General features: G+C 42.3%; 1 protein-coding gene across 1 annotated transcript; it reads left to right on the forward strand.

The window, feature by feature from the left end:
* The first annotated feature begins 95 nt into the window (after positions 1-95).
* PSMD5 (proteasome 26S subunit, non-ATPase 5) lies at positions 96-21,414 on the forward strand. The gene is made up of 10 exons (XM_005889485.3): positions 96-365; positions 7,212-7,356; positions 8,374-8,487; positions 8,915-9,043; positions 10,569-10,678; positions 14,410-14,552; positions 15,298-15,489; positions 17,135-17,244; positions 17,646-17,786; positions 20,609-21,414. The coding sequence occupies exons 1-10, from the start codon at positions 193-195 to the stop codon at positions 20,864-20,866; spliced, it is 1,515 nt and encodes a 504-aa protein (XP_005889547.2). The 5' UTR covers positions 96-192; the 3' UTR covers positions 20,867-21,414.
* Positions 21,415-22,713: the final 1,299 nt, after the last annotated feature.

A 22,713-nucleotide genomic window follows, 5' to 3' on the forward strand; every position in this document is an offset into this window, starting at 1 on the left:
GGCTTGGCAGCTCCCGAACGCGCGCGGCCCGGCAGCTGAGCAATGCTATTGGTGCGGCCGGGGCGATTTGGGCTCAGCCAAAACTCAAGGGAAGGGAGGCTGCGCCCGGCAGATCTCGCGAGGCTCGAAGAAGCGCCCCGCGAACCAGGAGCGGGGCGGGCTGACTGGCGAACCCTGGCGGGAGGGGGCATCATGGCGGCCCAGGCGCTGGCGCTGCTGAGGGAGGTTTCGCGGCTGGAGGCGCCGCTGGAGGAGCTGCGCGCTCTGCAGTCGCTGCTGCAGTCGGTGCCGCTCAGCGAGCTCCGCGAACAAGCGGCGGAACTGCGCCTTGGTCCGCTCTTCTCCCTCCTCAACGAGAACCATCGGTGAGAGGACCCTGCAGCTTGAGCGGGGGAGAATGACACCCCAAGTATGGAGCCGGGGATGGGGGGTGGTGACGGGGGAGGCTTTTCCCAGTCTCAGTGAAGGCTGAAAATAGATGAAATTTCAGAGAGGAAGGATCCAGCGCTGAGAGGCAAGAGACGGGGTTCAAGTCCAGGCTCTGAGGTGTGCCCCTGACCGTCGTTTGGACTCGCTGCCTTCATCCTTGAAATAGGAGGCGAAAGGCAAGGTGCCTATCTATAGGGAGGGCTCCTCCAACGCGTATCCAAGTCCTTGACTTTTTCTCTCCTCTTTAGCAGAGGTCCTATCCTGGCGGCTTGGTAGGCTCTGTCGATATTTTAAATTCACGTACCCTTGATCCAGTAATTCTTGTTACAGAAATTAACGTGCAGGTATACTCACACACAAAATGTACTGTATCTACAGGTTTATTCACAACAGAAGTTGACAGAAAAAGCAAACAACTAGGAACAACCTGAATATTTATTAAAAGGAGATTCTTAAATTATGACATATGACATGGAACAGTATGCAGCTGTTAGAAAAATTGAGTAGATACATCTATCTCTCTATATACATGGACATAGATCCTTAATATATATTGCTGAATGAAAAAATTGTTGGAGTTTATAAATCCATTATATGTAATTTTTAAAAAAGAATTACAACCCTCTCACACCCACATGAACACTGGCCAGTGTAACATTAGAAATATCTGAAAGGTACATCAGAAGCTATTAATATGGAAATGGAACTTAGCATGGTAGGAAGGCATTTTACTTTTAATTTTATGTACATCTGTAGTATTTGATTTTTAAATGCTTTGTATTTGATCATCTGATAACCTAAAAGACTTAAAATGTTTGTGATCCAGAAATTTAAAAGTGACCTTCTTTCTTGAAAAGATAATGAATCACTGAGTCAAGACTGGATGATTTCAGAGGACTTTTTTGGCTCTGACCTTCTAAGAGGTCTCTCTTTTTCATTTGTGTTATCCTTCCATTAATTCTGTTAGTCAACATTATTTAGACCTGCTTATTAAATCCCTCTTATATGTCCGTTTTATTTCAGGCCCTCGTGTTCTCCCTCTTGCTAGACCTGTTGCCTTAGTTTGGTTTCTCAGTATCCCTGAGTTTACTTCTCTGGTGTGTTCCTCCAATGTTGCAACCACGGTGAACTTCTCAGGTTGTTTGACTCCCAGCTTTTCCATGGTTTCCCAGTGCCTTTGGTGTAAAAGTAGGACTTGTCAGTCTTGCATCTGGACCCCTACAGTTTATTTTCACCCTGCTTTTCCAGCCTCATCACTTTTCTCCACTCTACACATATTTCACCTGCTGCAGCTACCGTGTGGCGCTAATTACGTTTCCTTAAGCATGACTTGGCACTTTTCTAACTTTGTTTATGCCAGTCGTACTAACGGAAATACCTTCTTTCCTTCTCTCCAAATCTGTCCATCTTTTAGGGCCCAGATGAAGTGCCTTCCCCTCCAAAAAGTCTTTCTTGGTCACTCCAGTTATAGTGACAGATCTCAGATCTCCTTAAGGACATTATGATTATTTCTCTTAAGGATACTTGATATTTTTGCCTTATGTTGTAATTCCATATGTGTTTCATTCTAGTTTGTAAATTCTTTGACGACAGGGGCCATATTTTGTTCATCTCTGCATCCCTCCTAGGGTGCAGCACATAATATGATATGTGCCAAATAAAAGATGCATAAATTTTAGACAGCCCAACTAGTCCAGCCACTTTATATCATAGATGAAGAGATTTTCACTGGTCACACTGTAAGTTAACACCAGGAATGCAAATGGGACTGAAATGAAGTGGAGTTTGAAGAATAAGGTCTTCGGGGAAGGTAGTTTGCTGGAAGGAACAGTACTGTAGAAAACAGTGTCACTGGAAATTGGGTAGTAGATACCAAGTGCAACTGGTGGGAATAACTCTCTGTATATTGACTTGGCAATCTCTAGATATTTTTCTGTTTCTCTGGGCTATATATTGCTTCAGGATCTTTTCTCGGTTCAGTTCAGTTGCTCAGTCATGTCTGACCCATGGACTGCAGCACACTAGGCTTCCCTGTCCATCACCAACTCCCGGGGCTTGCTCAGACTCATGTCCATTGAGTTGGTGATGCCATCCAACCATCTCATCCTCTGTTGTCCCCTTCTCCCACCTTCAATCTTTCCCATTATCAGGGTCTTTTCCAGTGAGTCAGTTCTTCATATCAGATAGCCAAAAGAGTACAGCTTCAGCATCAGTCCTTCCAATGAATATTTAGGACTCATTTCCTTTAGGATGGACTGGTTGGATCTCCTTGCAGTCCACGGAACTCTCAAGAGTATTCTCCAACACCACAGATCAAAAGCATCAGTTCTTCCGTGTTCAGCTTTTTTTATAGTCCAACTCTCACATTCATACATGACTGCTAGAAAAACCATAGCTTTGATCAGATCGACTTTTGTCGGCAAACTAATGTCTCTGATTTTTAATATGCTGTCTAGGTTTGTCATAGCTTTTCTTCCAAGGAGCAAGCGTCTTTTAATTTCATGGCTGCAGTCACCATCTGCAGTGATTTTGGAGCCCAAGAAAATAAAGTCTGTCACTGTTTCCATTGTTCCCCCTCTATTTGCCAGGAAGTGATGGGACCGGATGCTATGATCTTAGTTTTTTTAATGTTGAGTTTTAAGCCAACCTTTTCACTCTCCTCTTTCACTTTCATCAACAGGTTTTTTAGTTCCTTTTCACTTTCTGCCATAAGGGTAGTGTCATCTGTATATCTGAGATTATTGATATTTCTCCCATCAATCTTGATTCCAGCTGGTGCTTCATCCAGCCAGGCATTCCTCATGATATACTCTGCATGTACTCATCTCATACTCTATCAAAGTAATGCTCAAAATTCTCTAAGCCAGGCTTCAACAGTACATGAACCATGAACTTCCAGATGTTCAAGCTGCATTTAGAAAAGACAGAGGAACCAGAGATCAAATTGCAAACATCTGCTGGATCATCGAAAAAGCAAGAGAGTTCCAGAAAAACATCTACTTCTGCCTTATTGACTATGCCAAAGCCTTTGACTGTGTGGATCAAAACAAACTGTGGAAAATTCTTCAAGAGATGGGAATACCAGACCACCTGACCTGCCTCCTGAGAAATCTATATGCAGGTCAGGAAGCAACAGTTAAAACTGGACATGGAACAACAGACTGGTTCCAAATAGGAAAAGGAGTACGTCAAGGCTGTATATTGTCACCCTGCTTTTTTAACTTATATGCAGAGTACATCATGAGAAACGTTGGGCTGGAAGAAGCATAAGCTGGAATCAAGATTGCTGGGAGAAATATCAATAACCTTAATATGCAGATGACACCACCCTTATGGCAGAAAGCAAAGAGGAACTAAAGAGCCTATTGATGAAAGTGAGAGAGGAGAGTGAAAAAGCTGACTTAAAGCTCAACATTCAGAAAACTAAGATCATGGCATCCGGTCCCATCACTTTATGGCAAATAATGGGGAAACAATGCAAATAGTGACAGACTATTTTTGGGGGCTCCAAAATCACTGCAGATGGTGACTGTAGCCATGAAATTAAAAGATGCTTACTCCTTGGAAGGAAAGTTATGACCAACCTAGATAGCATATTCAAAAGCAGAGACATTACTTTGCCAACAAAGGTCCATCTAGTCAAGGCCATGGTTTTTCCAGTGGTCATGTATGGATGTGAGAGTTGGACTACAAAGAAACCTGAGCACCGAAGAATTGATGCTTTTGAACTGTGGTGTTGGAGAAGACTCTTGAGAGTCCCTTGGACTGCAAGCAGATCCAACCAGTCTATCCTAAAGGAAATCAGTCCTGAATATTCATTGGAAGAACTGATGCTGAAGCTGAAACTCTAATACTTTGGCCACCTTATGCAAAGAACTGACTCATCGAAAAAGATCCTGATGCTGGGAAAGATTGAAGGCATGAGGAAAAGGGGACAACAGAGGATGAGGTGGTTGGATGACATCACGGACTCAATGGACATGAGTTTGAGAAAGCTCCGGGAGTTGGTGATGGACAGGGAAGCCTAGTGTGCTGCAGTCCATGGGGTCCCAAAGAGTCAGACACAACTGAGCAACTGAACTGAACTCTGCATATAAGTTAAATAAGCAGAGTGACAGTATACAGCCTTGTCATACTCCTTTCCCAATTTTGAACGAGTCGGTTGTTCCATGTCCGGTTCTAACTGACCACAGGTAAGGTGCTCTGGTAGTCCCATCTCTCTAAGAATTTTCCATTCTTATGTGATCCACACAGTCAGAGGCTTAATCATAGAAACCTGTAGCCATTGGCAATCACTCTATTTCCCCCTCATATCCCTCCTCCAGCCCCTGGCAAGCAGGGTCTATGAACATTGGTGTACGGTTTTTGTGTGGACATACGTTTTGACTTATCTTGAGAATAAAAAAATTACCTACTCTCTTGGGCTTGATTGTGCAAAGTGCAGTCACCAAGTTGAAAGGATATGTTCATTTGCTTTGAATTGCTGTGTGTTGCTGTGCTCAGTCATGTCTGACTCTTTGCGACCCCTAGGACTCTAGCCCTCTAGGCTCCCCTGTCCGTGGAATTTTCCGGGCAAAAAAATTGGAGCAGGTCGCCTTTTCCTTCTCCAGGGGATCTTCCCAACCCGGGGACTGAACCCGTGTCTCTTGTGTCCCATGCATTGGCAGGCAGATTCTGTGCCATCTGTGGAGCCGTGTATTACTATATTGCTTAATTCCCTTTTACACAGGCACAGTTTAACTGTATACTCCTGTTAATAGTATATGAGTGCCCATTTATTTGTACGGCCTATTAAGAGACAAGGAAATTACTCGTGAAACACCTCTATCTGCATCTGGCGGTCATCAAGTTCTGCTTAATTTGCCTCCTTAATAGCTCTTGAATCTTTTCCCTCTTCTCCTTTCTCACTGTTACTTCCTCGTTTTTGCTCCTTTATCACCTCTCACCATCAAATAACTTCTAACTGAAAGTTTTTCTCTAAAACTGATGCAGTGATTTCTACAAGTCAGATCTCATTGTGTTCCTTCTCTGCCTTAAAACCACTTAATGGCTTTCCGTTGCTTTCTAGGAAAAGGCTAAATTCCATAGCAGCACGTGAAAGACCTATCAGAGCCCAGCTTCTGTGCATCTTTCCTGTTTCACTTTTTGTCATTCATCCTTCTCCCCACTTCTCTCCCACCCCATCATACCAAGTGACCTGTGGTTCCTTGAATGCATAACACTGTCTCATTCCTTTGTGTGTTCCTTTGTGCTCACACCCCCTTTGCCTGGAACACTTCTCTTAGATAACTCCCATGTTTTCTTAAGTTTCATTTAGGTGTTACCCTCTGGGAGGTCTTCCCTGAACCCCATCTTCTTTGCTGAGCTCCCTCAGCTTCCAGCCCTAACCTTTAGCCTTTATCTACCTGGATTATAGTTGCCTATTTTTCTGTGTCTTCCATTAAATGATCTCCTTGAGATCAGAGAATATATCTTAGCCTTAGAGAGTATATATATTTTATATATATATATATATATATATCTCTCTCTCTCTCTCTCTTATGGCAGAAAGTGAAGAGGAACTAAAAAGCCTCTTGATGAAAGTGAAAGTAGAGAGTGAAAAAGTTGGCTTAAAGCTCAACATTCAGAAAACGAAGATCATGGCATCCGGTCCCATCACTTCATGGGAAATAGATGGGGAAACAGTGGAAACAGTATCAGACTTTATTTTTCTGGGCTCCAAAATCACTGCAGATGGTGACTGCAGCCATGAAATTAAAAGACGCTTCCTCCTTGGAAGGAAAGTTATGACCAACTTAGATAGCATATTCAAAAGCAGAGACATTACTTTGCCAACAAAGGTCCGTCTAGTCAAGGCTATGGTTTTTCCTGTGGTCATGTATGGATGTGAGAGTTGGACTGTGAAGAAGGCTGAGCGCCAAAGAATTGATGCTTTTGAACTGTGGTGTTGGAGAAGACTCTTGAGAGTCCCTTGGACTGCAAGGAGATCCAACCAGTCCATTCTGAAGGAGATCAGCCCTGGGATTTCTTTGGAGGGAATGATGCTAAAGCTGAAACTCCAGTACTTTGGCCACCTCATGCAAAGGGTTGACTCATTGGAAAAGACTCTGATGCTGGGAGGGATTGGGGGCAAGAGGAGAAGGGGACGATAGAGGATGAGATGGCTGGATGGCATCACTGACTTGATGGATGTGAGTCTCAGTGAACTCCGGGAGTTCACTGGTGAGGGACAGGGAGGCCTGGCGTGCTGTGATTCATGGGGTCGCAAAGAGTCGGACACGACTGAGCGACTGATCTGATCTGATCTGATATATCCCTAGCACAAACATAGTACATAATAGATACTTAGTAAATGTTGAATAAATTAGTAGAAGTGGTCTTGTCTCTGTGCGGAGGAGAGCCTTATTAAGCGTGGTGTCAGATATTAAGGTTGTTCAGTTCAGTCGCTCAGTCGTGTCCGACTCTTTGCGACCCCATGGACTGCAGCACACCAGGCTTCCCTGTCCATCACCAACTCCCGGAGCTTGCTCAAACTCATGTCTATTGAGTCGGTAATTCCATCCAACTATCTCGTCCTCTGTCATCCCCTTCTCCTACCTGCAATCTTTCCCAGCATCAGGGTGTTTTCCAGTGAGTCAGGTCTTCACATCAGGTGGCCAAAGGATTGGAGCTTCAGCATCAGTCCTTCCAATGAATATTCAGGACTGATTTCCTTTAGCATGAGGTTGTTACTTCCTACCTGGTAGGACAGGAACTGATGAGATCTATGGTGTCTCCTTTAGGGAACAGACTACTTTGTGTGTATCCATTCTGGAGAGATTGCTGCAAGCTTTGGAGCCCATTCATGTGGCCCGGAACCTCAGGGTTGACCTGCAGAGAGGACTGACTCACCCTAATGATTCTGTAAAAATCCTCACTCTGTCCCAGGTATGAATATTTCACTAGCACGTAATGGAATCAACATTTAGTGACCATCTGCCCTGGGCCAGGCTCTGTGCTGGGTGCCAGAGGCAGAGAGGTGAAGAAAACGCATGCTCTCTCTATCTGTAAGAATTGTCTAGTCTAGTGTGTGTAGCTGATTATAAATGGGGAATGCAAGCTGAAGAGGTTCCAGTAAGCACCATCTGAATCAGTTTTTCGTCAAATATGGAGTTGCTTTTGTCAGACGTTTTACCATATGATGTTAGTATATGGTAAAATGCCTGATACAAAAGCTATTAAATAAAGCCTGTTTCTCTCCTCCAAGGAGCCCCAAGTCTTAAAAAAAAGATTGCCATGGTAAGTCTTACTACAGTGGCATGAATGAAGTACTATTATAAAGGTCACTATTCCAACAAACTGACAGTAACTCTTACCAGCCTAGTAACCAAACTTGCTGCTGTTTGGGTGAAGAGCTGCTGCTGAGGATTATCGTGAAGGGACAGAAGCTGAACAGTTAGTTATCCAAGAGATGTTCAGTTACTGTTTGTTCTTTTTTCCTCTAAAGTATTTATTCAGGAAAAGGGGAAGGTATCAAGTTACCCATTAACCATTTCCTTGCAGACACTCTGGCTTTACCTATTTAAGTTTCATTTAATCCTTATTATGATCCTGCAGCTAAGTGTTGCATTCCTATTTGACAGACAAAAAGTTAGGCTCAAAGAAGTTATTTAATCTGCTCTCTCGATTAACCACTGAAAGCCGACAGAACTCGGATTTGTACTGTGTTCACTCACTGAGGCGTCTCAAACCTCAACTCGCCTGTTTTGCTTTTTTCTTTCAAAGATGTGACTGTGCCATCTGTGTGTTTGACTTTAATGAATCTGAGTCATTTGGAATTTTTAATGACTCATGGCTATAGTCAGTAACTCCTAAAATAACTGTACACTAAGGAAATTTGACTGTCATGTGTTTCCATGTTGCCCAGCCTTGGAAGAGTATTTCTGATTGTTTTTTTCCTTTCAGGTTGGAAGGATTGTTGAAAATTCTGATGCTGTTACTGAGATTCTAAATAATGCTGAATTACTGAAACAAATTGTTTATTGTATTGGTGGAGAGAATCTGTCAGTAGCTAAAACGGTGAGTCAGCTACATGCAGTGACGATGTCCTAAAAAACAGAAAGGCCTTCTGGATTGAGAGGTGAAGGTTTAGAATTAATGATTTGTGTAACTGAATTTGCAACCTCGTATCGATGGGATCAAATAAATAAATGGTTGTCAAAAAAAAAAAAAGCTAGTAAACCCCTTTTATTTCTAGAATACACATGTCTAAATTATCCATCAGAGAGCTTACATAAGTTATTTGGGTTGCTTGACAAGAAACTGTTTCTATTTTCTATTGAAAATACAGTGTATCTTTTCCAATGATAAGTAATTATACGTAAAATGTAGTGAATGCTCCTTGGATAAGGTGCATTCCATACACTAATTTTCACTTCAATCTTAGGAAGTAGAAAATACAGTTTGGCATTTTGACTACTTAAGAGATATTTTCTTTCCTTATAAGGCCATTAAATCCCTGTCAAGAATATCACTGACCCAAGCTGGACTGGAGGCTTTATTTGAAAGTAATCTGCTGGATGATTTGAAAAGTGTCATGAAAACAAATGACATTGTTCGGTATAGAGTGTATGAGGTAAGACTAAAAGCATACTCTCTGGTGCCTGTAGTTCAGAATGCGGTAGGGCTGACATAAAAGGCAAGGTGGCTCATTTGACATGTATTTATTGAGTCTATAGTCTGTGTTAGGTCCTATACTAGGCGCTAGCAATGTAGAGGTGAACTCCCAGCCTAGTGTGTGAGACAGTCACATAAAAAATATTTACATCGCCTGCAATGTTGGAGACCTGGGTTCTATCCCTGGGTTGGGAAGATCCCCTGGAGAAGGGAAAGGCTACCCACTCCAGTATTCTGGCCTGGAGAATTCCATGGACTGTATAGTCCATGGGTCACAAAGAGTCGAACACGACTGAGCATCTTTCACTTTCACTAAGTACTATTGATATGATAGAGGAGATACCTTTGAAATTACACTTTGAAAAAATTAGTGTACTAGTGGTAATAAGAAGAAGCTTTGCACTGAGCAGTGTGCTAAATCCTCTCATCTATATTGTCTTCAATTCTCACAGTAAACTCTATACTTCATTATCATTAATCTCGCTATTAATGGAGTCATTTACCCAAGACCATTCAGTTAGTAGACTGTGTATTCAAAATGAACCTTCTATAGTCTAACTCCCTCTTCAGAACAGTCTTTGCATGTCTTAACAGGTAAGAATCTTAGTTTTCCTTCTTTTTATATAGCCATTTCTTCTTGGTGTCCTGAGTCCTTAACCTCTATTGAACTTTTAATTGTTGGGGTTTGTGAAGGCAAGCTAGGCTGTGCCCATGTTCAAAACAAAGCCCTGATTCTGTCCATTCACCTCAGAGACACAGCAGCAACAAATCGACCCTGTCTCACAGTCCACACAGCTGGATGTTGGACCTCCAGCTCATTCTCTGAGGCCATCTCCTCCATACCACATATCCATTCAGTCATCACACTGCGTCAGTTTTAGTCAAACCCATGCACTTCTCTTCGTTGGTGCAGCTGCCACAGCCCCGGTCTTAAGCTCTCAGTGTCTGTCGCCTGGAGCACTGATTTTCACCCAAACAGGTCTGCCGGTTTCTTTTGTCACTGCTAGTCTGTTGCCACGTGTAGTCAGAATGACCTTTTAAAAGTCGAAATCCGATTCTGTCGCGCCTCTGCTTAAAACCCTTGGTGTCCTAGATCTCTTGCTGAGCGCTCAGAACATGCTTATTGAATGAGTAAGGGAATTACTGACGGATAGAATACATGAATGAATGAATGATTTTTACAATCTGTTTGTTGTTGCCGACAGGGGCTTTTGTCCCAATTAATGGTTTCTTTTTGAAAAAGTCAAGATATGCCCAGGTATATGGAGTGTTTCTGTGCCAGAGTAATTTCTTATGAGTTCAACAAAGTTGTCCTACTTGTGGAGACAAATTACGGATTTTTAAAAATTCAGTTGTATTAAGTATATATGTAATTTGTGCCAGTGTATAATATACTTCCTAGCCCTGCATTTAACTTAAATGCCATCTAACAAACAAGTTTGGTGCTCTTTTCACCTTTCTGCCTTTTCTGTTCTTTCTCTCAGCTGATTGTGGAGATCTCTTCTGTGTCACCAGAGTCTCTGAACTGCTGTACCACCAGTGGGTTGGTAACCCAGCTCCTCCGAGAACTGACTGGTGAGGATGTGCTGGTCAGGTATGTTGATGGAGGAAGTTCTTAAAGCAGAATGTCCTCTTCTGGAGGGCCAGGAGACAACCTCAGGACTTAGCATGACCTCCCCTGCCTGGATCCTATGCTCAGGTTGCAGTCTCCTGACTGATGTATGTCCTGAAGGAGGGGCGTTTAGAACACGGCTGACCTTACGCAATCACAACATACTGGAACTTAGCAAAGCCCTTCATGACAGTTTAGCTCCTTTTGAATGACTGTTCCCTGTCCTTAGGCCTGTGTGCGCTTTAGAAGGTGCCAACCACATGGCAACTGTCATTTTGTATTGCTTAACATGTTAGCATGCACATGGGTGTGTGTGTGTGTGTGTGAGCCAAGACGCATATATGGTGGTTCAGTCACTAAGTTGTGTCCCACTCTTTTGTGACCCCATGGACTATAGCCTTCCAGGCTCCTCTGTCCCTGGAATTTCCCAGGCAAGAACACTGGCGTGGGTTGCCATTTCCTTCTCCATGGGATCTTCCCGATCCAGGGACTGAACCTGAGTCTCCTGCATTGATGGGTGAATTCTTAACCACTGTACCACCAGGGAAAGTAAAGTGAAAGTCACTCAGTTGTGTCTGATTCTTGGTAACCCCATGGACTATAGTCCACTAGGCTTCTCTGTCCATTGAATTCTCCAGACAAGAATATTGGAGTGGGTAGCCACATCTTTCTCCAGGGATCTTCCCGACCCAGGGATCGAACCCAGATTTTTTGCATTGCAGGTAGATTCTTTACTGTCTGAGCCACCAGGGAATCCATGTGCATATATATATATTTTGTTTGTTTGTTTGTTTCTTTTGGCCATGCTGTGCAGCTTGTGGAATCTTAGTTACCTGACCAGGGATTGAACCCAGGCCCTAGGCTGTGAAAGTGCTGACTCTTAACTACTGGACTAACAGATAATTCCTGACATGCATATGTTTTGATATTGTTAAGTAATAGCACTACAGCATGACAGAATAAAACTTGGGACTCTTAAAAATGAGGGAGAGACTTGGTTTGCATGCATCTCTACTACTTAGTAGCTGTTCGACCTTAGATTATTGTAACCTTTCTGGACCTGAGTTTTCCTCATCTCCTTGATGACAACAACATGTATGCCAGCAAATTTGGAAAACTCAGCAGTGGCCACAGGACTGGAAAAGGTCAGTTTTCATTCCAATCCCAAAGAAAGGCAATGCCAAAGAATGCTCAAACTACCGCACAATTGCACTCATCTCACACACTAGCAAAGTAATGCCCAAAAATTCTCCAAGCCAGGCTTCAGCAATACGTGAACTATGAACTTCCAGATGATCAGTTCAGTCGCTCAGTCATGTCCGACTCTTTGCGACCCCATGAATTGCAGCACGCCAGGCCTCCCTGTCCATCACCAAATCCCGGAGTTCACTCAAACTCAACATCCATCAAGTCGGTGATGCCATCCAGCCATCTCATCCTCTTTTGTCCCCTTCTCCTCCTGCCCCCAATCCCTCCCAGCATCAGAGTCTTTTCCATTGAGTCAACTCTTTGCATGAGGTGGCCAAAGTACTGGAGTTTCAGCCTTAGCATCATTCCTTGCAAAGAACAAGCTGGTTTCAAAAAAGGAAGAGGAACCAGAGATCAAATTGCCAACATCTGATGGATCATCGAAAAAGCAAGAGAGTTCCAGAAAAATATCTATTTCTGCCTTATTGACTATGCCAAAGCCTTTGACTGTGTGGATCACAATAAACTGAAAAATTCTGAAAGAGATGGGAATACCAGACCACCTGACCTGACTCTTGAGAAACCTGTATGCAGGTCAGGAAGCAACAGTTAAAACTGGACATGGAACAACAGATTGGTTCCAAATAGGAAAAGGAGTACGTCAAGGCTGTATATTGTCACCCTGCTTATTTAACTTATATTCAGACTGCATCATGAGACATGCTGGGCTGGAGGAAGCACAAGCTGGAATCGAGATTGCCGGGAGAAATATCAATAACCTCAGATATGCAGATGACACTACCCTCATGGCAGAAAGTGAAGAAGAACTAAAGAGCCTCTTGATGAAAGTGAAAGAGGAGAGTGAAAAAGCTGGCTTAAAGCTCAACATTCAGAAAACGAAGATCATGGCATCTGGTCCCATCACTTCATGGCAAATAAATGGGGAAACAGTGGAAACAGTGGCTGAATCTTTGTTTGGGTTCCAGAATCACTGCAGATGGTGACTGCAGCCATGAAATTAAAAGACGCTTACTCCTTGGAAGAAAAGTTATAAACAACCTAGACAGCATATTAAAAAGCAGAGATATTACTTTGTCAACAAAGGTTTGTCTAGTAGTCAAGGCTATGGTTTTTCCAGTGGTCATGTATGGATGTGAGAGTTGGACTATAAAGAAAGCTGATTACCGAAGAATTGATGCTTTTGAACTGTGGTGTTGGAGAAGACTCTTGAGAGTCCCTTGGACTGCAAGGAGATCCAACCAGTCCATCCTAAAGGAGATCAGTCCTGAGTGTTCATTGGAAGGACTGATGTTGAAGCTGAAACTCCAATACCTTGGCTGCCTCATGAGAAAAGCTGACTCATTTGAAAAGACTGATGCTGGGAAAGATTGAGGGCAGGAGGAGAAGGGGACGACAGAGGATGAGATGGTTGGATGGCATCACCGACTCAATGGACATGAGTTTGGGTAAACTCCAGGAGTTGGTGATGGACAGGAAGGCCTGGCGTGCTGCAGTCCATGGGGTCGCAAAGAGTCGGACACGACTGAGTGAACTGAACTGAACTTGATGACAACTCTGTAAATGTTGTCATTTACAACATTAAATGTCAATGACAACTCTGAAAATGAGGATTAAGTGAATTAACCATAGAGACCAGTACAATGGCTGATACAGGCTCTATATTGAGAAATGTTAATTCCAGTCTCTATTCCCAGCTCCCTACTCCTCCCTGAGTCCCCTTTGATATCTGCCAAGTGTTTCCTTGGATAGTCCACAGTTTACCAGTACCTCCTCACTCTTAAACACTTGGTTTGTTTCAAATATTTTGCTATTATAAGAGTACTATAGTTACCTTTGTGTACACAGGACTTTGTTTTCCTTTTCTTAAATGATTTTCTGATTGTCCTCTGTTCTTTAAACGTGACTGAATTTGTTAAACTCACATGTATAAGCTAGTCCTCAGTTAACCCTGTCTCAAAGCATTGGAGTTACATTGTTTCAGAGCTTTCACAATAAGGAAATTATTTTGTTAAGTTTCTTTAACTTAGTATCAGAGTTAGTGACATAGGAAAAAAACTTGCAAGTAGTCAGTTAATATACCTTAGGATCAGCTATAAAAATACTTGTTTTAGTTAATTGAGGAAATTCGTTCATGGTTAGGCTTTAAATGATACCAAAGAATTATTTTTTAAATATGTGGTAGAGGTAATTGTGTTAAAAAAAGTCATGTTTGACATTTCAAAATAAAACACAGGTTTAGAAACTCTTTGAGGAAGGTTGTGTCATAATGGAAACAAGCAGCAGCTGTGGGCCTTGAATCAGAAGAGCTCGGTTTGAGTCATAACTGTCTTGGAAAAACAGTACGATTGTGATTCTGGACAAGTTACAATTTTCTCATCCTTCTGTCCTCATCTGAAAAGGAGATCCAGGATCATTGACCTTTCACGTTTGGTGGGAAGAATTAAATAACCTGTATGAAAACAGTTTATAAACTGTCAGTCACATGCAAAACCTTGGCATTTCAGAGCCACCTGTATAGAAATGGTGACATCGCTGGCCTGTACTCATCATGGACGACAGTACCTTGCTCAAGAAGGAGTCATTGATCAGATTTCTAACATAATTGTTGGGGCAGATGCAGACCCTTTCTCTAGCTTCTATTTGCCAGGTAAGAAATACTTGTGGAAATGACAGCCTGTGTTTTGATTCAGAATTAATCTTTGACAGGGGAAGCCAAGAATTGTTTTCTTTAGAGCCAGTTTCCTCTAAATGATGCCCACGGGCCCTTAATGAAGTGGAATTTATTGCTCTGGGAGCCACATGCTGCTGATTCTGATTTTCTAGAAATGTTGCTATTTAGAGCATTAGGATGTTTCCCTTGACCCTCAGCCAAAAGAGTCATAAATAAAACTACCAGAATGACATTTAGAGTATGTTTCACAGATTTGTCAAAGCTTGAGTTGAAGTCTTTAATATAGAATTGTTCTAGTCATTCTATTGTAGGACATGGTTGGTTACTTTTTCTTGAGCACGTTCAGAAATTGAAGGTTTATTTTAGAGAGCCTTGCTTATTTCATTGATGAACATCTCTGTTTAAAATTTTCTTCCTGAAAATGACTCCAGACTTGCCTTCCTCTGATTCCATGGGTCCTCGTTCTCTCTTCTCCTTTTTTCCGATGACAGTGCTTCAGTGTTCAGACTCAGATCAGCTGACACCCTGGGTCTCTGTTCCGTCAGGACCCCACAGATCCTTCAGTATCTTCTCGTGGCCTGTCTGATTTCTGGGCAGCACAGCACCATAACCTTTCTCCGCTTTCTGGCCTGAAGGTTGTTACTGTCCTGAGAAAATGTGGGGCCCACAATCTGTGTTGTCTTCTTTCTCTATTAAAATACATTCTTCTAAATATCTTCAGGGTTTGTGAAGTTCTTTGGAAACCTGGCCATAATGGATAGTCCTCAACAGATCTGTGAGCGTTATCCTATCTTTATGGAAAAGGTCTTTGAAATGACAGAAAGTCAAGACCCCACCATGATTGGTGTAGCAGTGGACACGATTGGAATTCTGGGATCCAATGTTGAAGGAAAACAAGTTTTACAGAAAACAGGTTGGTATGACTTGTTTTGGTTTTCTTTAAGGCGCTCTTTTTTTAAAAATAAGAATTATTTGCTGCTATGCTTAAGTTCGTTGTAGAAGCTGCTTTTATAGGACAGTCTTCTTACCATGACCTGCGACTAACCCCTAAAAAGTCTCATAATTATTACTGAATTTTTTTTTTAGCTTGGCTGGATCAAATACTGTTTCCCTTCTACATCTTCTTAAGTAGTATTCATGGTACAGAGACTGTAGTCTGGAGTCAGAAAGACTTGGCTTTATGTCCCAGTTCTAACATTGACGTAGCTTTTTCAGCTTCTCGTACTCACTTCACTGCTCGCGGCTTCATTTTCCTCATATATAAAAACAGCATAACAGCTGTTAATATTTCTCAGGGTTGTTCATATTTAATGAAAAGACACGTTTGTTTAATATTTATATGTCAAGGAAGGTAAACAATAATATGTTACAAGATTTTATGCCAAGAGTGATACTTTCTTGGCACATCCCTGGGTGTCTTGCAGGTACTGTGAATTCCACACACACAAAAGATGCACAACACTGTTAAAGCCCTTGTGAAATGGGTATCTTGCAGGTACTGTGAATTCCACACACACAAAAGATGCACAACACTGTTAAAGCCCTTGTGAAATAGATGTTAAAAATTATTAGTACATGTGCTGTTGTGTTTCATAGCTAGTATCCATGTTATATGTCCTTTTCTAGGTGCTTGTACCTGTAACATACAATCCTGCTACAATAGTGCAGAGAACACACTGCTGTCACTCTCATTTTACAGATAAAGTAGCTGAAACTCAGAGAAGTTGAGAAAAGTTTTTCAGATCATTCAGATTGTGGGGCAGCTGCTACTCAAATCCAGGTCCATTGATCCCAGATCTCTGTACTTTTATTGCATTATGAGATCTCATTGTTCACTTAACACCCATTAGGATGGCTATTGTATTGTTGTTTTTTTAAACAAAATGAGTATTGACAAAATACCAAGGATGTGAAAAATGGGAAGCGTGTGCACATCTGGTGGGAATATAGAATGGTGCAGCTGCTGTGGAAACTATGGTGGTTCCTCAGAAAACTAAACCTGGAATTACCATATGACCCAGCGATGCCACTTCTAGGTATATACACCCAAAAGAATTGAGAGCAGGGACTTAAATAGATACACCTGTGCTCATTAATAGCATTGCTCACAGTAACCACAAAGGGTAGAAACAAGGCACTGATGAATGAGCAGATAAACAGACGTGGTGCATACACATCCAAAGGAGAGTCATTCAGTCTTTAAGAGGAATGCAGTTCTGACACCTACTGCAGCACGGGGAACCTTGAAGATACAGTGCTGAGTGAAATAAGCCAGCACAAAAGACAAATTCTGTGTGATTCCACTTACACAGCGTACCTGGAATAGTCAGATCACAGAGACAGAAAGTGGAATAGTGGTTACCAGGGGACATGGGGCAGCGGGGAAAGGGAAGTTGTTATTTAATGAGTGCAGTTTGAGGTGATAATAAAGCTCTAGAGGTGGGTGGGATAATGGTTGCACAACAATGTGAATGTATCCTTTTAAAAATGGATAAAGTGATAAATTTTATGTTACATGTATTTTACCACAATAAAAAGTATCTTGTTTTTCTTCACAGGAACTCGCTTTGAACGCTTGCTCATGAAAATAGGATATCAAGCGAAGAATGCCTCAACAGAGCTCAAGATTAGATGTTTGGATGCGTTGTCATCTCTTTTTTACTTACCAGTAAGTGGTTTGGGAAATTAACAAAGGACAGTGGAATATTTGGGGGAGAATGAATCTGTATAATACTAGTTAACTTACTCTAAATTTCGACCAAATAAATGCCATCTTTCTCACTCTTAGTGAAAGAAGATATCCTTCATTATATGACTAGTGACATTTTTTAAGTTAAAGTGGAATCATAGAGTATTAGAGCTGGAGAGGACCCTAGAGATTGCTTAATCAACCCCATCAAAACAAAATTAAAAAGCAAGCCAAAACAAATCTGGGGAAGTCAGGGCTGTGTTTGGGGAAGAGTGCTCCAGACTTGGCAGAGACCACACAGCTGGTTGATGGCAGGGTGTGATCTGAACCCAGGTCTCCTCACTCCTAATGTCTTGAGATTTTCCTTTTGCTTCATGTAGCCTGAGCAGCAGACTGACGACCTCCTGAGGATGACAGAGTCCTGGTTTTCTTCTTTATCTCGGGACCCACTGGAGCTCTTCCGTGGCATCAGTAATCAACCCTTTCCTGAACTACACTGTGCTGCCTTAAAAGTGTTCACGGTAGGCAGCCTCTTCTGTTCCAGAGGCCCTTCTGGGACTCTGCTCCTTCAGCACTTGAGTACTTACAGTAAGCCCATAAGTTTCTGCCCCCTGCTGTTAGCGCAGACTAATGAGGGAGACAAATGTGTGAACAGATGGTTTCAGTGAAAGCTATTAGGTGCTGTGGCAAATGTTTGGGGGTGCTCAGGGATCACAGAATTAACTCCAGATTCCTTACCTGCCATCAAGCAAGCCCTTACTGTCCTAGCCCTGGTCTTCCCACAGCCTAATTTCCTGCCATTCCCTTTTGGTCCTGGATGCTCTGGTGACAAAGAGACTGCTCCCATCATATCTCTGGACCTTCATGTATTCTCTGCTGCTGCTGCTGCTAAGTCGCTTCAGTCGTGTCCGACTCTGTGCGACCCCAGAGACGGCAGCCCACCAGGCTCCCCTGTCCCTGGGATTCTCCAGGCAAGAACACTGGAGTGGGTTGCCATTTCCTTCTCCAATGCATGAAGTAAAAAGTGAAAGTGAAGTCACTCAGTCGTGTCCGACCCTTAGCAACCCCATGGACTGCAGCCCAGCAGGCTCCTCCGTCCACGGGTTTTCCAGGCAGGAGTGCTGGGGTGGGCGCCATCGCCTTCTCCACATTCTCTGCAGGCAGCACTCTTCCCTGACTCTGCTTGTTAACTTCTATTTATTCTTCCAAGGGCTAGCTCAGATATCTTTTCAGCAAGCTTTGCCCAAACTCATAAGGTTGACTTCAGCAGTGCTGACTTTCCTACTTTGCATTTCCTAATTTATTCAGCAAATATTTATTGAGCTTCTGTGTTAGGTTCTGGGGATGTAACAGTGAACAAAATAGACAAGGCCTTCCTTTCGTGTAGCTCCCTGTCTGTGGAGGGACCTGGGCAGTAAATACATAGTTAATTGTAATAGTTGTGGTGAGGGTTATGCCTCTGTGTTTTATTTATTACACTTGTTGAAAATGTTTATTTGTTGACCTGTTAACAGAGTTTATTGAAAAATAGGAACCATATCTGATTTAACTTTGTAGCTTCAGCACTTACTGTGGTTCCCTGGGCTGGTGGAAATGTGGTAATACGCCCTTTAGTAATCTTATCAATGGCATCTCAGGTAGCATGCTTGGCCTGGAGAGGGAAGGAATAGGAGAGGGGGCGGCCAGACAGGGAAGGCGTCCTCCAGGATGTGAGACAGTCTGCGTCTTGAAGAACACAGAATACCTGCCAGCTTCAAGAATGCAGTTTTTAGACTGTTTCACTCTTGTTAGTAGCCACTGTGATGGGCACTTTGGCTCTTGCACTGGTATTCTTGTTTTAGTCCCTAAGTCGCGTTTGGCTCTTTTGTGACCCTGTGGACTGTAACTCGCCAGGCCCCTCTGTCCATGGGATTCTCCAGGGCAGAAAACTGAAGCGGGTTGCCATTTCTTTTTCTAGGGGATCTTCCCCACCCAGGGATCTAACCCACATCTCCTTCATTGATGGAGCCACCTGGGAAGCCCATTCTCTATTGCTTTATTTTCCCCTAGTCTTCTACCTTATGCTTCACTTATTCAGCCATAGTTGTAGAAATAATTTTTGATTTACTGGTTGGGGCAGCTGTTTTTATTTCAAACCCCCTATCCTCAAATATTGTTGAACAGGCTGATGATTCTCACACTGAAAGGTTTGTTGTGATGCAGAGTCTCAGCCAGCGGCTCTGGGACACAGCCTGAGATCCTCAGTTTCTAACAAGTTCCCAGCTGATGCTGATGGGCTGCGGAGCACCTTTTGAAGGGAAGAGACAGGCTGTAAACTTGATTGCTCCTTGTTAAAATATAGTAGTGAGGTTTTAAAAAACATTTTTAATTATAAAAGTTGCTTATTCTTTACTTTTAAATTTGGAAAAGATTGAGACGTAGCAGGTTTTTAAAGCACACAGCACACCTGTTTGGTGTGCTTCGTCTCAGTGCTGGTGTCAGCGTTGGTGTTAGAGTCTGTCTGTGTATTGGGGATACGTTGAGACGCACGGTCACACCTTGCTGCCGCGGCCTGACTCACTTCTGCTGCCTCTCGTTCTCAGTGTTTGCACTGTCATGAGTTCAGGGTTTACAAGTGTGTGTGTGATTTCATACTTTTACTGCTTATGCATATATCCTTAAAATACAGTATTTCAAATATTCTTGAACTTTACAAATGCTATCATGCTCTTCATATCATTCTGCAACTTGCTTTTTCTCTTTAGCATTGTTTTTAAGATTTGTCTGTACTAAAAGAGGCAGTTGGAAAGTCATCAGCATTTCATTGTGTAACCGCAATGTGTCATTCTCCAGTAAATGAAGATTTAGATAGCATCTATCACAAATGATGCTACAATGAACATTCTCGAAAATACACTCTTACGCACGTGAATGAGTTTCTTTAGGGTAGTCTTTTCTTCTCTAGTCTTTAATTTTTCCATCGTTGTAATTATGCCATGTGTGTAATTTGGATCTATTTTTTTCATATAACAGATTTACCTATCTTTATAAACATTATTCTTAATATATACTTAATTTTTAATTTTTTATTGCTAGATACCATAATTTACTAACCCATCTTCCCACTATAAGGGATTTATAGTGTACCTTTCACACTGTAATGAGCATGTTTGTATACAAAACTTTAAAAAATATTTTGAGTATTTTCTTAAGTTAGAGTTTTAGGAGGAATTTACTTAGGTAAAAAGTAACATTTTTAATGTTTGTGTTACCAGATTTTTTTCTAAGGTTTGTGCCATTCCATTAACACACCTAACTTCTTAAGGCTCAGAGGAATTGTGTTCTTTTCCCCCTTCCATTTCAGGCCATTGCAAACCAACCCTGGGCTCAGAAGCTTATGTTTAACAGTCCAGGTTTTGTAGAGTATGTGATGGATCGGTCCGTGGAGCATGACAAAGCTTCAAAGGATGCTAAGTATGAACTGGTGAAAGCACTTGCCAATTCCAAGACAATTGCAGAAATCTTTGGGAACCCAAATTACTTGAGGCTCAGAACTTACCTGAGTGAAGGTCCGTACTACGTGAAACCTATTTCCACAACAGCAGTGGAAGGAGCAGAATGACTTCTTCCAGAGCCTAGACCCTTTATTGACCAAAATTTCTCCTAAGGCATTTGACTCCATCTGTATTCTTCAAAACAGAGCTGCTCCCGCCCCCCAGAACTATCATGGAGTGTCTAATGTAACTTTATCACCCACATTTGTTGTCTTTCCGCGTTGAAACTCAATGTAAAACCAGGAAAGCAGGCAGACTTAGTCATAATTGAACCAGATGTTTCTCAGATTCCTTTTACTGCCTTAGTCTCTGCAAGAAGATGGAAGTTTTGTTCTCCTCCCAAAGAAATTTCATGGACTTACTCTCTGTCTTATTTTAAAATTCACTTTAACTAAAATGGAACCAAATTGCTTCTGAATTCTTTTCATCCCTGCCCCCTCACCTTTTTTCGGGTTTTTTTTTGGGGAGAGAGGGTTCCTTTTCTCCCTACTGATTCTACTTTCAAAGTCTTGGATATTTAATGTTCTTTGAAAAACAAGTAATATGCAATCTTAAAATTATGTTCCCTATACTAAGAATAAATTCTTTTAATAAGATCTCTTGATTTTTTGTTACTATTATTCCTTTGAAAAATAAAAAATACATCTTTTGAAGATGTTTCTAGTGTTCCTTGATGCCCTTTTTGCTGTTTATCAATGCATTTTACTCCGTTGTGGTTTTGGGCGGGAGGGAGTGATAACATGCTAAACTGGAAAGGTCCCCAAACTATCATCTTAGTTATTGGTGGTCCTCGTTGTTGAGACCTTTAATTTATGAGGTTCAGGTCAATATTGAGTTGATCAAAGAGAGGGAAACTGACTCCTAATAACCAGGGTCAGAGTGGAAGGCTCCCTTTGCCTAAACCAGGATACTGTCTCACTGATTAACAAAGGATGCACTTGTTTTTCATTGACAAAAAATGTTCCCACCTGTTTTCTAGTGTTCTGCTCTCTAAATGGCAAAGCAGTCACCAGTCCAGAGGTTTTTATGTGAATATGTTATCGGAGTGTGATGGTTCAGAATGTAGAAATAGGTTTCTTTCAAGCCATGGTGACATAGATAAACCAGCCCTGCTCTGTTACAAAATGATTCTCAAGTGACTGGAATTTTCTTGTCCCAGATTAGTTATCTGTCTTCCACCATCTCTGGTGTCCCTTAGTTCCGTTTGTCCACGCTCCCATACTGGCCATTTTCCTGCTGCTAATACCACGAAATTCCTGCTGTTTTAAGCCACCTAGTTTGTTGCATTCTTTTAGCACCTCTAGGAAACTAACAGAGTACATGGTTGTTGTTTAGTCGCTAAGTCATGTCCAACTCTTGGCAGCCCTGTGGACTGCCAGGCTCCTCTGTCCATGGGATTTCCAAGGCAGCAATACTGGAGTGGGTTGCTATTTCCTTCTTCAGGGATTCTTCCCAACCCAGGATCAAACCCCCGTCTCCTGCATTGGCAGGCAGGTCCTGTACCACTGAACCACGCAGGGAAGCCCAATAGAGTGTCTACATAACATGAGGTGTGTATTTGTTGCATCCCATTTGTAGAACACTGCCTAATTAGGACTTGATGGAAATTGTTTAACCAAGACAGCCAAGTCTTTATGGTAGTGAAATAGTTAGTATATGCTGCTGCTGCTGCTAAGTCACTTCAGTTGTGTCTGACTCTCTGTGATCCCAGAGACGGCAGCCCACCAGGCTCCCCCGTCCCTGGGATTCTCCAGACAAGAACACTGGAGTGGGTTGCCATTTCCTTCTCCAATGCATGCATGCGTGCTAAGTCGCTTCAGTCGTGTCCACCTGTGTGTGACCCCAGGCTCCTCTGTCCACGGGGTTCTCCAGGCAAGAATACTGGAGTGGGTTGCCATTTCCTTCTCCAGGTTAA

Source organism: Bos mutus, chromosome 8, assembly GCF_027580195.1.
Source record: "Bos mutus isolate GX-2022 chromosome 8, NWIPB_WYAK_1.1, whole genome shotgun sequence".
Classification (NCBI taxonomy): Eukaryota; Metazoa; Chordata; class Mammalia; order Artiodactyla; family Bovidae; genus Bos; species Bos mutus.